This window comes from Uloborus diversus, chromosome 4 (genome assembly GCF_026930045.1).
Source record: "Uloborus diversus isolate 005 chromosome 4, Udiv.v.3.1, whole genome shotgun sequence".
In the NCBI taxonomy this organism is placed as follows: domain Eukaryota; kingdom Metazoa; phylum Arthropoda; class Arachnida; order Araneae; family Uloboridae; genus Uloborus; species Uloborus diversus.
The window spans coordinates 163,262,228-163,275,823 of record NC_072734.1 but is presented as its reverse complement, the minus strand read 5'-3'; the positions used below and the strand labels follow the sequence as shown (position 1 = coordinate 163,275,823).

General features: G+C 33.4%; 1 protein-coding gene across 1 annotated transcript in view; it reads left to right on the top strand.

The window, feature by feature from the left end:
• The window catches only part of LOC129221443 (clustered mitochondria protein homolog), an 88,324-nt gene that overhangs the window by 36,644 nt on the left and 38,084 nt on the right, over positions 1 to 13,596 (top strand). The window contains exons 21-25 of the mRNA XM_054855928.1: positions 1,437 to 1,498; positions 3,601 to 3,678; positions 3,831 to 3,901; positions 11,988 to 12,060; positions 13,217 to 13,378. Coding sequence (XP_054711903.1) covers positions 1,437 to 1,498; positions 3,601 to 3,678; positions 3,831 to 3,901; positions 11,988 to 12,060; positions 13,217 to 13,378 — 446 coding nt within the window. The remainder of the gene's footprint in view (positions 1 to 1,436; positions 1,499 to 3,600; positions 3,679 to 3,830; positions 3,902 to 11,987; positions 12,061 to 13,216; positions 13,379 to 13,596) is intronic.

Below are 13,596 nucleotides of genomic sequence, written 5' to 3'. Positions count from 1 at the left end.
ACTTACTATGTACCTTACATTACTTCTCCACATAGTCACCACACTGATTCAGACATTTGTCCCATCGCAGCACTAAATTAGAGACCTGTGGTAAATTCTTCTGGCTGCCTGTGAAACCATTGTTGGACTGCGTTCTTGGCTTTTTCATCACATGTGAATCTCCGTCCTGCCAGAAACTTCTTCAGTGGAGCGAAAACGTGAAAATCTCTAAGGCGAGGTCTGTAGGTGCATTTTCCTGTGAAGTGCTATGGGCTTTTGCCGCGTGCTCCATACAAAACGAATAACATGAAATACACCGCCAGCTCAGTCGATTCCAGCCGAGGACTGCAGTTTCACGAATAACACTTTGCTGCTCATAAGCTGTGGACGTCTGAAGAGCAACCATCATTTTAAATGACTGATTTTTGATGATTTGATGCTCCGCTTTTCTGAGCAAAATGTATGTACTGCTGGTACGGCTCAAGGAACTGTCACTGCTGGGAATCTATGTTAGCTTTGTATTCTTTAAAAAAATATGCGCAAAGACTTTTTGATTTGCCCTTGTATATTAAAGGTAACACCTAAAAATTGGTCTTTTGTAAAAAAAGGTATATATATATATATATATATATATATATTATTCATGAAAAATGTTTTTCCTCTATTTGCTGAAAAGCAATAAATATATATGCAAAGAACTGAGAACAATTGACACAGTGAGAAGCAAAAGGATGTAAGTTTTGAGTAAGACGACTATACTGATAAGGTCCTAGGCAGACTTTCATTGAAAATATTTTCTAAATCATTATGCATAACAGAATCTACCACGGCTTCTAATACTGTCTCTTACCCCAAGACAGAGGAGAGGTTCACCTATCATTTGCACTGGTTATCTCCAAATTTTTAATTTTGCTTCTTACATCCCTTTGTTGCCTCAATTTACAATTAAGTTCGTGGTTGTACCTGAGCAAATAATCTCAATTTTACAATGAAAACAAGAATGTTTAGTGAGAAATATAAGTATTGAATAACTGTAGCAAAATAATTTGTTTCACAATAAATTAGGTTTTTTTTTTTTTTTTTTTTTGAATAAAAATGCAAAATAGTGGAAATGAAAAATTAAGTTAAAAAGTAAAAAAATAGAATTTTGAATAGTCATGTTGAATTTACAACAGCCATCAGGCTAATGACTGCTTCATATGCTTAGTCAAAGATGAATTCCATAATCTTGAATATGAATTTCTGGGCAGAACAAAAATGACTTACTCTACTTGTGCATGTGTTGAAGATGATGTATTTTTTTAAAAAAAACCTTATTTTTGCTGGTGTGAATGCATATTCTTTATTCTTAAAATTACTTGGAACTAGATTAAGAATGAAATAATGCAGTTTGCAATTCATTATAAAATTTCATGATCGATTTTATTGACATGATTTGATTATTTCTTTATTTACAGAATTCGACATTCGCTTTAATCCTGATGTGTTTTCTCCCGGAGTTAGGCATCCAAATCCACAGGTAAGTTGATTCTTTAGCATTTTATCATTTAACATGGCAAAAGTACATAGTTTCAGTGTCATTAAATTATATCAAAGTATTTTTAATGTTCAATTTTATTTTCAATATTTATTTTTTAATATTCTAGAAATTAATATTATGGGGTTACTGAATATGTTTTTGTGTGTATTGTATATGTTAGTATGAATGTCCTAAATCTGACAAATGTTGTGAGCCATCATATATAAAGATTATCTAATTTCGATCTTTCACTGTGGCACATACTTATGCATGTATATACCAGCTGACCCAACCACATGTTGCTGTGGCTCTGTAGTTATAATAGATTTAATCGATTTTTTGCTCATCATTTTGATATAATCAAATTAATATTTAAATAAAGTTGAAAAAAGTTTGGCCGATTTTAAATTATGTGGGATTGAGCATGGAGGTGTTTGGCCGAAGTAAGTACTTATTAAATTCAGCAAGTACTATAGTAAAAGTACTACTTACTATTCTTATGCTAGTAAAGGCAATAGCTGGGTTTCAAATGTTAAATTTGCCCTTGCAGCTTTTTTGACTCTCACTTGGGGGATCATTTTTGTTTCTAATTTTAAAAAAATTAGCGAAATTTTCAGCTCTTTATCTCAAACAACCTTTGAGTTTTTCAAAAAAACCTCTTTTATTTTAATAGTAAAGTTCAAAATTAATGAATGTTGATTTTTTCTCCTAATTCTTAGGAATAAAATGCATGAAAAAATATTACAATCATAATTTAACAAAGTCTATTTTTGGTGACGTAAATAAAACTTTCGTTTTTTTTTTTCAATGCTTTTCTGGGAGTCACTCATAAATTTTGTCAGAAAATGTCTTTAATACTCCTCTACACTTAGGAATTTTTTTCGAATTTTTTAAAGTGGGGAACAATACAAAAAAAATTAAAGATTTTGCATTTAAACAAATTTAAATATTTTGTGTAACCAAAAAATTCATTTGAACTAAGTCAGTAAAAAATCGTCTGCTAAGTAAAAGAAAAATAAAAAAATAATTTTTAAATCAAAAATACTATCTTACAGAGAAAAAACATGGACATCTTCAGGAAGTTATTAGAAGTGTTAAAAAAAGATTAAAGAGTTTTTAACAAAGTATTATTTATTGCTAAATAGTACATAAACGCAATTATGTAATTTTTCTATGATATTGGGAATAAATTTTCAGTCTTGATCCAATAAAGACAAAAATTTTTAATATTAAAGTAGCTTTATAATTTAAACACTGTTTAACATAATTTTCTTAAATAACTGTTATTTGATATAATAATTTTCAACAATTTATGACTTTTTAAGTAAGGGTAGTCTTTGTCACTGTCTTCATTCACAGCGACATTGACTTTTTCTTCTAATAAACCGACTCAATATTTCGACAGGCTTTACTATTTTTGCCAAATGTCAAGCGTAGACAGAAAATGTATGTTGAAATCAAATATCTCAAGCTGTATCCTATTAGCTGAGATGATAAATGAAGATGGAACGTTTAAACTTCATTATGTCAAGATCACGCCTAATTTAAAACTTGAAGTGAGATCGCAACATAGTAAGTCAAAAACATATCGTTGCTTTCATGATTATCAGCCAGATCAGATAAGAATGACATCACTGGGATTACGCGATATTGTTGTGACTGCTAATGGTAGGCGCACTATCAGATGTTGCTCGCACATCACTGGGATCATATATGAGTAAATAGCATCTTGTTAGTTGGTTTTTTGTTGGATGTGACTCATATTTACTCGATCATAGCCTGCTGCCATTCAAAGTAAACTTTTTTTGCAATATATCAATGTTTTGATCAACTCATTCAATTTTAATTTGTTTTTCATTTAAAAAAATGATTATGTGATAATTTTCATGCTATTTAAAAATAAGTCGATTGACGTCTCTCCTTAACAGATCTAGGCATGTTTGTGTGCTCGTATTTTATCAATCGGTAAAATTCAGAATTTCATTCGATAAATAAATTCCCGCCTCCAAAGAATTTAAGTTTGGGAAGCCCCTGTTTGTGAATAAGACTAAGAATATTTCTTTGTATTTAATGAGACTATATCAACCATTTTTCTTTTTTAGGGAGAAAGTTTCCGTAAAGAGAAGCAATTAGTGAAAGATGCTGCTGATTTTCTACTAACTGTTCAAATTCCTGGTTTTGTAAGTGTGACAAATTTTGTTTTTCATTTTCTTGCATAGTTTATGTGTTTAAAATATTCTATGTTTTCTGTTCATGAATTTGAGTTATAAATTTGAAGCCTTGAATTATAAAACGTTGGTACTTTTAATGACTGTTTGAAATTTCATTTTAGATCCGAGATTGCTTAGAACATTCAACATCTCCTGTTGATGGAACAACTCTTACTGAAGCTTTACATGGAAGGTAATAGTTTCTATTTTTGTAAAATCATTTATTTGTTGAAAAACACTTTTTCATATTAAAATTCCATAATCCAAGGTGACTAGAGAAGTGGTAAATTAGGAAACTTTCCAGAAAAATGGGGGAAATGTTGGGGAAACTCATAAAAATCAGGGATGAGATTTTTCCGGCTTTTGCCGGAATTCCGGCTTTTTCTGTTGGCTTTTAAAACCTTTCCTCCTTTTTTTCCTTCTTTCAGGCCTTATTTTTCTCGAATTGGAAAAGAATACGATTTTTTTAAATTTTTGGTCCTTGATTTCTTATTTGTTCTATTTTTTCCCCTTGAATCTTCATCCTCCATGATATCTGCCAAAAACGTACGTTTTGGAATCATGCCAACGACGTCAAACACGTGCTGCGCTGAAAGTTGCATGTCTCGTTTGAGATTTCAATTTTTTTGCATACTGCAAGTATTTTAGTTACTTTTAATGTTGGGTGGTTTTTACTATGTGCTACCTTATATCTGCTTATTTAATTCATTTCAATAATTATTTTATTTCTTTAATTTATTTTAGAAAAAATGCGAAACTCAATCAGAAAAAGTGATTTAGCACCCACAGTATCGATCTTTTTTTGTAACTTGGCATGGTTACTTTTTTGTGTATTTAGGAAAGTGTAAATAATGTTTATTGTGAATCTCAAACGGTTTAGACTTTACAACCTATTAAAAGTTCTGAGGTTTCATGATTAAATGAGGCAGCTGCAAGTTATTCTTTTTATTCCAAAATTATATTAAGAAGTTTTCAAAAACAAATTTTGGGTTCCAATGCAAGGAAAAAATAACCAATCGTTTATATATTTATTTATTTTCAATTCTTACTATGAAAAGTTTGTTCTACCACATAAATTTAAAATTTTTGTCTCTCTTGTAAATTTTTACTTTACAAACAGACCTAATTTTAAAATTTATGTTCTCACTCGTTTAACACTATAAACTCGAATGTTTTTAATGAAAAAAATGAATTTTCTCTAAAAAATGAAAAGTTAACACTATTGTGTGATGCAGCCAAGATTGAACTCTGGCTCCCCCAACCCTTTGTTCAAAGACTCAAGGGTTAGAAATTGTTGCCTCTTTTTCAAAATTTAAATTTATTTAAGAATAAACACCCTTGCAAGAAATGGTACAATGCAGCAAATTGTACAAAATTATTACTCATACTTAATTAAATACGTATTACCTTTAAAACTGGTAAATTAGCCATTTTTTGTTAAATTTTTGAATATCTTGGCTTCCAGGTTCTATTTTGATGCAGTTTTGGATATCATACCTTTCACCAAAATTTTTGGATACCATTCTTTTTACGAATTTTTTTTGGATTTCCTCCTTTTTGCTCTCTCACCACTCTCATCCCTGAAAAATAACAAAACTCACAGAAAATTGGTTAAATGAAAAAAAACCTATTTTTGACTTTTAAGATTGAGTAGTTTTTGCTAAGAAGCCCAGTGGTTCAGTGGCAGCACTTTGCGCTCTGACATCACAGGCCTGGGTTCTATTTTCGGGTTGGGCTTGGTTGACTTGGTCATTCATCCCTTGAGCGGGTCGATAAAATGAATACCAAGGGTACTTGGGAACTAAACACTGAGGGTTCCGTGTTAGGCTGACCACCTAACCGGAACATATGCCTCGCACCCCAGAGCCCCTGGTCAGGAAAACTGAATTGGACACAGTAGGTCTAGGCCCTCACGGGCTGTCATGCCACAGGACTTTGGGTTTTAGTTTTTGCTAAACAGAATGTTTTGGCTAATTAGGAATAAGAAAAAATTGCTCTGGTGCCGTCATTTTTCTAATCCAAAGCTCATTGTTACCAGATTAGCCATCATAGCAAGCAGGGGCGTGCACAGAAATTTTGGGGCCCATCACAAATGACTTTTCCGGGCCTCCATCCGTATTGTTTACCCCTATACAGTCGAACCTCGTTGAACCACCAACCTTAGTAATGGGCCAAAAGTTGGTGAAAGTAGAGAGTGGCAGTTTAAAGAGTTTTCCCCAAACCTGCATAAATGCATGTTTTCATGAAAAAACATTTGAAGGCATGTATTTTCCCTTTCCAAATGTTTAAAAAATTAACAGCCATTAGATTTCTAGCAGTGTGTCATGGCTCACTGACTTCTTTAGCTACCTTTTTTTTTTTTTTCCTGAACTTGAAAAGTATTTATGTATAAAGCAGGATCCGAGTAAGCCAAAGTAGTGCCCAGGTCCTAGTTCAATTTGGTGCTCCACTCACAATAAAACCCGCATGTTATCAAAGTAAAAGTTTCAAAAAAAAGGGTAGAAGGGTACAAAGTGGCTTGTGAATCTGTATTTACTATTAAACTCACAAATTAGAATTTTTTCGTACATGCTAAAGATTGTTTTCGGCGTCTTAGCAGAAGGAAACAAAAGAATACGATGTTATAGAATGTTGATACAAACTTGTTTGCTGAGGTCTGCACAGTTTCCAATAAATAGATCAAGCCTCAGCACCCTCCCCCACTGACCAGAACAGAAAAAGGGTAAAGAATGAATCCTTTTGTAGCTGAGTAGTGAAATGTCAAAATGAAAAAGTTGAAAAAAGTGGAGGAGCAGATGTATAAGATCCAGTTAAAATTCGTTCAGCTCTTGGGAACACTGCTCTTTGGTGACAGAGTATGGCAGGGGGGAGGGATTAAACAGAAAAAGAGATAATAAAGCTGGACAACTTTGTAGTGACTAATGTATGTGCATTTGTATGGGACATTATAGTGGCAGGTATGTGTGACATTCATGATTTCCCTCGCTGACTCCTCATGGACATTCCCTCTTCTAAATGGCTTATCTCCAAATGTTTGAATTGCTTGGCATGGTCTTTCAAGATGGCGGTTTAAACAGCAATATTATCCTACCGAGTATGCAGTTCCCCTCGAAAATCAGTTGCAGAAGTCAGGGTGGCGGTTTAAGGAGGAAATTTGTATTGCATTCCTATACACTGGACGTTTGTTTCACTACATTTCTTGGCAAACTACAAGGGTGGCGGTTTTTCGGGGGGGGGGGGGCGGTTTAACAAGGTTCGACTGTATTTCACGCCTAGTTTTCAAAATATTGGGCCCCCTTCAGGCCCGGGCAAACAGGTGTCCCTTCGCCCTCCCCTGATAGCAAGCAATAGAAATTTTTCAAGAAAAGAAATTGAAAAAATTAAAGATTGAATTTTTTTCAGAAAGTAAAAAGTTTTTGCAATCAAGAATTTCACCTTAAAGTTCTGTTTTTTTTTCCTTCATGATTTCGAATCTCTGTAATATAGTTGATTACTTACTTATCGTTACTTATAGTTGTTGTGTACTTATGATTTATGCAACATAGTTTTGCATAAATTTGACTCTTCTATACTTATTCACACCAACTATGATATTAAAAGAGCACTACTAAATTAGAGCACTTTCGAAAGTATATTGTGCATAAAGATATCATCAAAATAAATTATCTATGCTTCAAGAACTATGTGCAACTGTGGTATCAAATGAAACATTCAATTTAAAAGCTGTAAAACATTCATTGTTATCTAATTTTTAGTACTCCACAAAAACCTGGAAAAAACCATCATATCCTGAAAAATATCATTTTGTTCACTTTGATTGGTAAATTAAAAGCTCTAAACTAAGAATGCATCTCGTAGAAATAATTAATACAATCTAACCTCCTCACCTTCGGGACTGTCGACAAAGTTGTCTCACAGCTGGAGCAACATCTTAACCAGAATAGTTTTAAAATTCGTAATTAGACATTAGTTTTTAATAAAATTACAGATTTAACAGATTAATTAATAATTCGGTGGTTTTAGCTGGGTTCAACTAAAATAGTTTTAGATTTGAACAAAGTTGAAAATTAAAAGAAAATATGTGTCACTTTTTATTTTATTCTAAAATATTTTCCAGTAATGGTTTGTTTACTTTTTGAATAACAGTTTGACAATAACAAACGATCATGAGTTGATTTTTTAATGGAAAAAAAAGATCTGTAGTTATCAGTGGAAATGAAATCTATTAAAGCATTCTTCAGTTGGCTACGATTTGATAAGATTCTGACAGCTTATAAAAGCTGTCAGGGCCCTTCCTTTCCAAAGTGGAAAAATGCTTTCTAATTCTTTTCTATACTTCATTATTATATGTTCCTTGTCACTCTACTGAGACTCTCTTATCTTTCTTTCATGGGAGAAGCTTGCAATAACCAATAGTCCAAGAGCCAATGAGTGCCAGACCAAAGTCATACTATAAAGGCCTAAATCTTTTTTATGCGTAAGCAAATCATAGCAAGTAAGAAAAGTTCGCTTAAGATTAGTCGCACTGGCTTTGGCGGGAAACAGGTTGCAAAGTTGCTGCAAAAACTAAACATCATAGATTAATTCCTTGTCATGTAACCTGTTGGTCTCCACCCAACCATCTCCGATTTGGAGGACGTTTTAGAGAGGTGTAGACCTGCTTTTGAAAGTAACCTGTGCAAATTTTCAACTCCAAGACACAAATCATGAGGATCTAGGTTATCTCAAAATGAAAGAAAAAAGTGGGCTCAAATTTCCTCCAATGAGGGAACTGCCTGAATATGACAACTTGTTTGACTAAGCTGATCTGCCATTTTGGAGCCCCCTTTTTTTATTGATCCTAGATCCTCAGGAATTGGGTTGTGGAAGCTAAAAATTTTCATAGATTACTTTTAAAGACTTCTGCACCTCTATAAAATTTCGTTCAAATCGCGGAGATGATTGGGCAGAGACAACGAGGTAGGTCACTTGACATTGAATTGACTCAATGATTTTTTGTTTTTGACGCACTTTTGCTACCTGTTTCCTGCCCAAGCCAGTGCAACTCGGCTTAAATAATAGCAAACCTTTCTTACCTGCTGTGATTTGCTTGCTCAGAAAAATTTTGGACCTTTATACTATGATATAGGTCTGGGGCTTATGGGCTCTTGCTGTACGACTGCTATGGTCTTTTTTTCTCCTGCTACTTCCCTAATCCACTTTTAAAATCCATCTGCTTTGCGTTTCTTTCTACTGTCCCTCATATCATCCAAATATAAATCTGATATTTCAGCCTAATTTTGTTTGACATATGTCTTTAATTTTTATGAAAACTGATCTTTTTAATTTTTACTAAATATGTGTATATATATTAGGGTGGTCCTTATTTATATGGGAAGAAATTTTTTTAGGAAATCAACAAGTGACGCCCCCTAGTTTTGTGACACAATAATAAAAAGTAACGTGTGCAAAATTTGAACTCGATTGGTCAATAATAACACGTGCCCCTAGGCCGTTGAACTTTAACACTTTTGATAATTTTCTCACAAATCTTAGAGTTTTTACTTCAGACCCAGTACATCGTTTCTCCTAGGTTTGCAAAATACTTTTACAGTGAGGTAGCACTAAAATTAATCTTTTTAATTGCTTTATATCATCTAAAGATTTTACGTTGAATAAGTATGAAATAATGCTTTAGACGTTTTCCTTAATCGTACGCTTTTCTCAATGTATCTCGATAGTGTGTATTTTTTCCCTATAGTCTTGGACGGTCTGTGAAATAAATTGTTTTTGTGACTCATATTTGGTAAATTAGTTGTGAAATTCTTCGATTAATATTGTGCTCCTCTTTCAGTTGTATCATTCACAATTTTCAGTATTTTAACAATCTCTCTTCCCTTTAAATAGCTTCCTTCATTTTGTCGTGAATCAGGATCAAATAGGAAAAAATCTTTTAGTATTTGTAACTTATACCAAACAGTTTTATTGACTCGTAATTGATTCTATAAAGAAGAAGATCTTTACTAAGAAAGTATTCCAAATCGTCTACTGTTATCTGAAATTTGTTAAACAGTCATCCGACACGTCTTCCTTATCACAAGCATTTATTGGACTAGTCTTTTCCTATCTTCAAAGTTAATTCCTTCATCCAATACGGACAAAGCTACTAGTTTATCCCCTAAATACCATAAGTGATTTATGAATTTTCCAATCACTGCTTCTGCTGCATGTTTGTCGTTATTTTGTACGCTGCTTGTTTTTCAGACATATTATATAATTCAAAGGAGCCTCGATTGCGTTGCTGCGAAAAACCATACCTCCATACAGCATTTAGTTATAAAACAGCTTTGTAAAACAGCATTGAAGAGCTTTCTTTTCATGTAAGGTCAATTTAAATTGTTTCCTAAACATAAATTTTCAAACAAAAATTCCTTTTTACCACCCATGTGGCTCAGGGATAACCTCCAGTTTGCCGAAAACATATCCCTGTAGGAGGAAATTCACCAGGAAATATTATTACAATTTATGAGAATTCTCTGTAATCTTTCTCAATTCCGCTTTTTGCGAACAATAATATGTCATCAACTTCGTCTTTTAGAATTTAAGTGGTATGTGTACTTGATTGAAATGTTATAAGTTCTGAATGATGGAGATCTTTCCACAAAATTTTGAAGCGCTTAAATAATTGAATATCTGATCTAGAACTAAGAAAGGCAAAAACTTCTTTTCTTCTTCTCTGCAGTACGATTTCAAGTGCATGATGATAGTAATCCAAATGTAATATATCACTGTTCAGTTTTTGCTCTAAAAAATTGCATGCGCAATTCATACGGTTGGTATAGCAAGTTATTGTATCAAACACTACAGCTAGAACAGTTAGCATTAAAGAGCTATCACCTAAGATATCATATACAACTGAAGAAATATCTAAGGAATTCCTAGTAACTGTTCAATATTAGGACCTGAAGCTATCACGGTAATCCTGTCGGTGTTTTTTCTTTCAGTTACATCTGGCTGTAGCTTTGTATCTCAGTGAATAAGGACAAAATCTAAATTTAAATTCATGAAAATTAATTTTACCTGTCGAAGATTTTCTTTTGCTCTCTTAATGAATGTAAGATTGATCACTAGGGCATTTGGATTTAAATTTACTGCATCTACATAGGCTGTAAATAAATGAACAACAACTTTATCCCTAATATGGCATTTGTATAACAGTGATGAAAAGCGAGCAGATATCAATAGTTGTCAAGCTTTTTTGCATTGTGTTAGACCAGCTGTAGAAAACAAAAGTTCAACAGGTTAGATACCTATTTCGGTTTCTTCGGTTTCTAAATCTTGTGAATCGCAAGAATTTGATAATAAAGGACTATGTACTGAAATAGAAGAAAATTAATTTAAAGTATAGATTTCTACATTGTTCTGATCTGGATATTTTTTTTTTTTATTTATATTTTAGCTATGGAAAATACAGTATATTTTTATGTTAGGAGTAATCGAGGATTTTTTGAAATTTATATTTTAAAAATTGAAAATTGCATAAGCATTAGGTATGTTAATAACTAAGGAACAGTGAATTAAAATATAATTGCAATTACTTATATTTATTGCATTGAAACCTTGCGACTCTATCTGCCACACCTATTACATAAACAGGGAACTTTGTAAATCAACACCCCCAAAGCCTGGAGGAGGCAATTTGCTGTTGTCAAAGATCATTCATTAGTGGCATAGGCCATTCATTAATGACCTTTAGAATCCCTTGTGTCCGTCTTGGTGTAAAAAAATGTTCCCCTGCCGCTTGATTTGAAACGAGCGTAGAATAGCGGCAAGCCTGACACAAGGCCATTGGTGTACATGTACCCTCTGCAACATGTAAAATTTTACAGAATGAAAGTGAGAGAATGGTTGATCTGGAAGTAGCAACATCTATTGAAGTTCAAAATTACTTTAAATATGAAAGGTAAGAATATTTTTACATAAAAATGAGAAAATCCGCAATTTTTTCTCCAAAACACAAAAAAAAGAGGGCCCTAGGGGCATGTGTTAATATTAATGGATTGACTTAAAATTTTGCAAGGATCATTTATTTGTATAATGGAACAAATTGGGGGGGTGTCGCGTAAAATATCTGCAACTTCAAAAATAAGGATCATCCTAATATATATACATATATTGCTTTTTTTAAATATTTTTTTAGTTGTATTTATATGTAGACTAATGAAGTACGTTGTATATTCCCATTTGTTAATAATGTGCAATTATAATTTTATTTTTAATTCTGTTTTTATTGTTGGCAGAGGAATAAGTATAAGGTATCTAGGAACTATTGCTGAGAAACTTGCGAAAATTCCTCAGTTACAGTATGTTTTGGTAAGTAGAGCTCTATTATGTTGCTGCTACTTATATAATGTAAGAGCATGAAACTGAGAAGAATGAGGAATTTAATTTAGAAAATTTTATAAAAGTTAAGTTAATAGCTAGCTTTAATGTCCTAGTACGTTTTTACAATTGCATTCAGAAAACATTTTGGAAAGAAAATTTGTATTAATATGAATATGTTTATATGTACATTGTACAAATAAAGACCCACATGTATGCACATGGGTATTCAGATATGCACAACCTTTTATGTTATATGTTTGAGAAGCCCAGTGGCTCATTGATTAGGCTTCCACACCGCAAGCCTAGATTTGATCCCCAGGTTGGGCATGGTAGACTCATCCGTTCAGTAAGTGGATAAAATGAGTACCAAATGTGCTTGGGGGCTAAACCCTTCAGGCTCCGCATTCTGCTGACCACATAACCAGAACATCTGACTTGCACCCCAGAGATCTTGGTCAGGAAAACTGAATTGGGCACAGATTTATAATTCTTTAAAGGGATGGAATCCAGGTGGTCAGCAGACCAGCCACTCTCTAGTCGTCTTTAGTTTAGAAAATTTGTCAATAGTAAGGCCACAGGCATTCCAAAAAAGAACTTTAAAACCAGTCTTATCCTTGCCCTTAAAAGAGCAGTTTTTAAAAGAATTCGGGGGAGTCTTCATATGACTTCTCACAGGAGAAATGACTGCAAAGAAATGGCGAAGGCTGTTGCAGATTTAGCGTAACCCAGGGTGCACCGCGTGGACCCTGTGTCCCAGCAGGGAACTAAAATCAGACTGGACAGTTCCCCGCTGTGCCCACTATGTGAAGGGACTAAGCAAATGACAGGGGAGCATCTTTTTGATTGCCCCGTTCTTCTCGACGTGCTGAATCAAAGGATGTTGTCTTCAGGGAGCTTCCCCGCTCTGCTACTGCATCTTTGTTGTATTGGACTGCAAGGTGCCTTATGTACGAGAGGACGTTGGTGGGCGTAAATTTAAAAAAAAAAAAGGAAAACTGAGATAGACACTGTAGGTCCTGGCCTTCATGGCCTGTTGTGCCACTAGGTTTGATTTATATATATTTAAACACCAATGCAATTGTTGATGTCACCTAAGTTTTTATGTATTCTTTTATTTATTTAAATAGTTCTCTATCTTTTACAGAGGATTATGGTATCTGAACTTCTAACCCGAGCCGCAAAGCATTTGTTCTCACAATACATACAAGGAGTTGAAACTATGTATTTATCAAATGCTATTAGTCACTTTTTAAATTGTTTACTGTCATCATGTACATCATTATCAAGTCCTATGTCATCTGATGAAGTAAGACATGTTAATTTGAACTTGTTTTTATGGTATGGTCAAAAAAACCTATAAAACCTTATTTTTTCAATTTTAATTACCATTTTGTTGCATCGGATGTGTTTAAGTACATTTTAGTGTTGCTGAAATATATTACCAGTGTTCTCATTACAGTGTGAGACTCGCATGTTTTTGTTTCCTTTGCATTAATAAAATGTTCATGTGTAAAATGGGGTCGT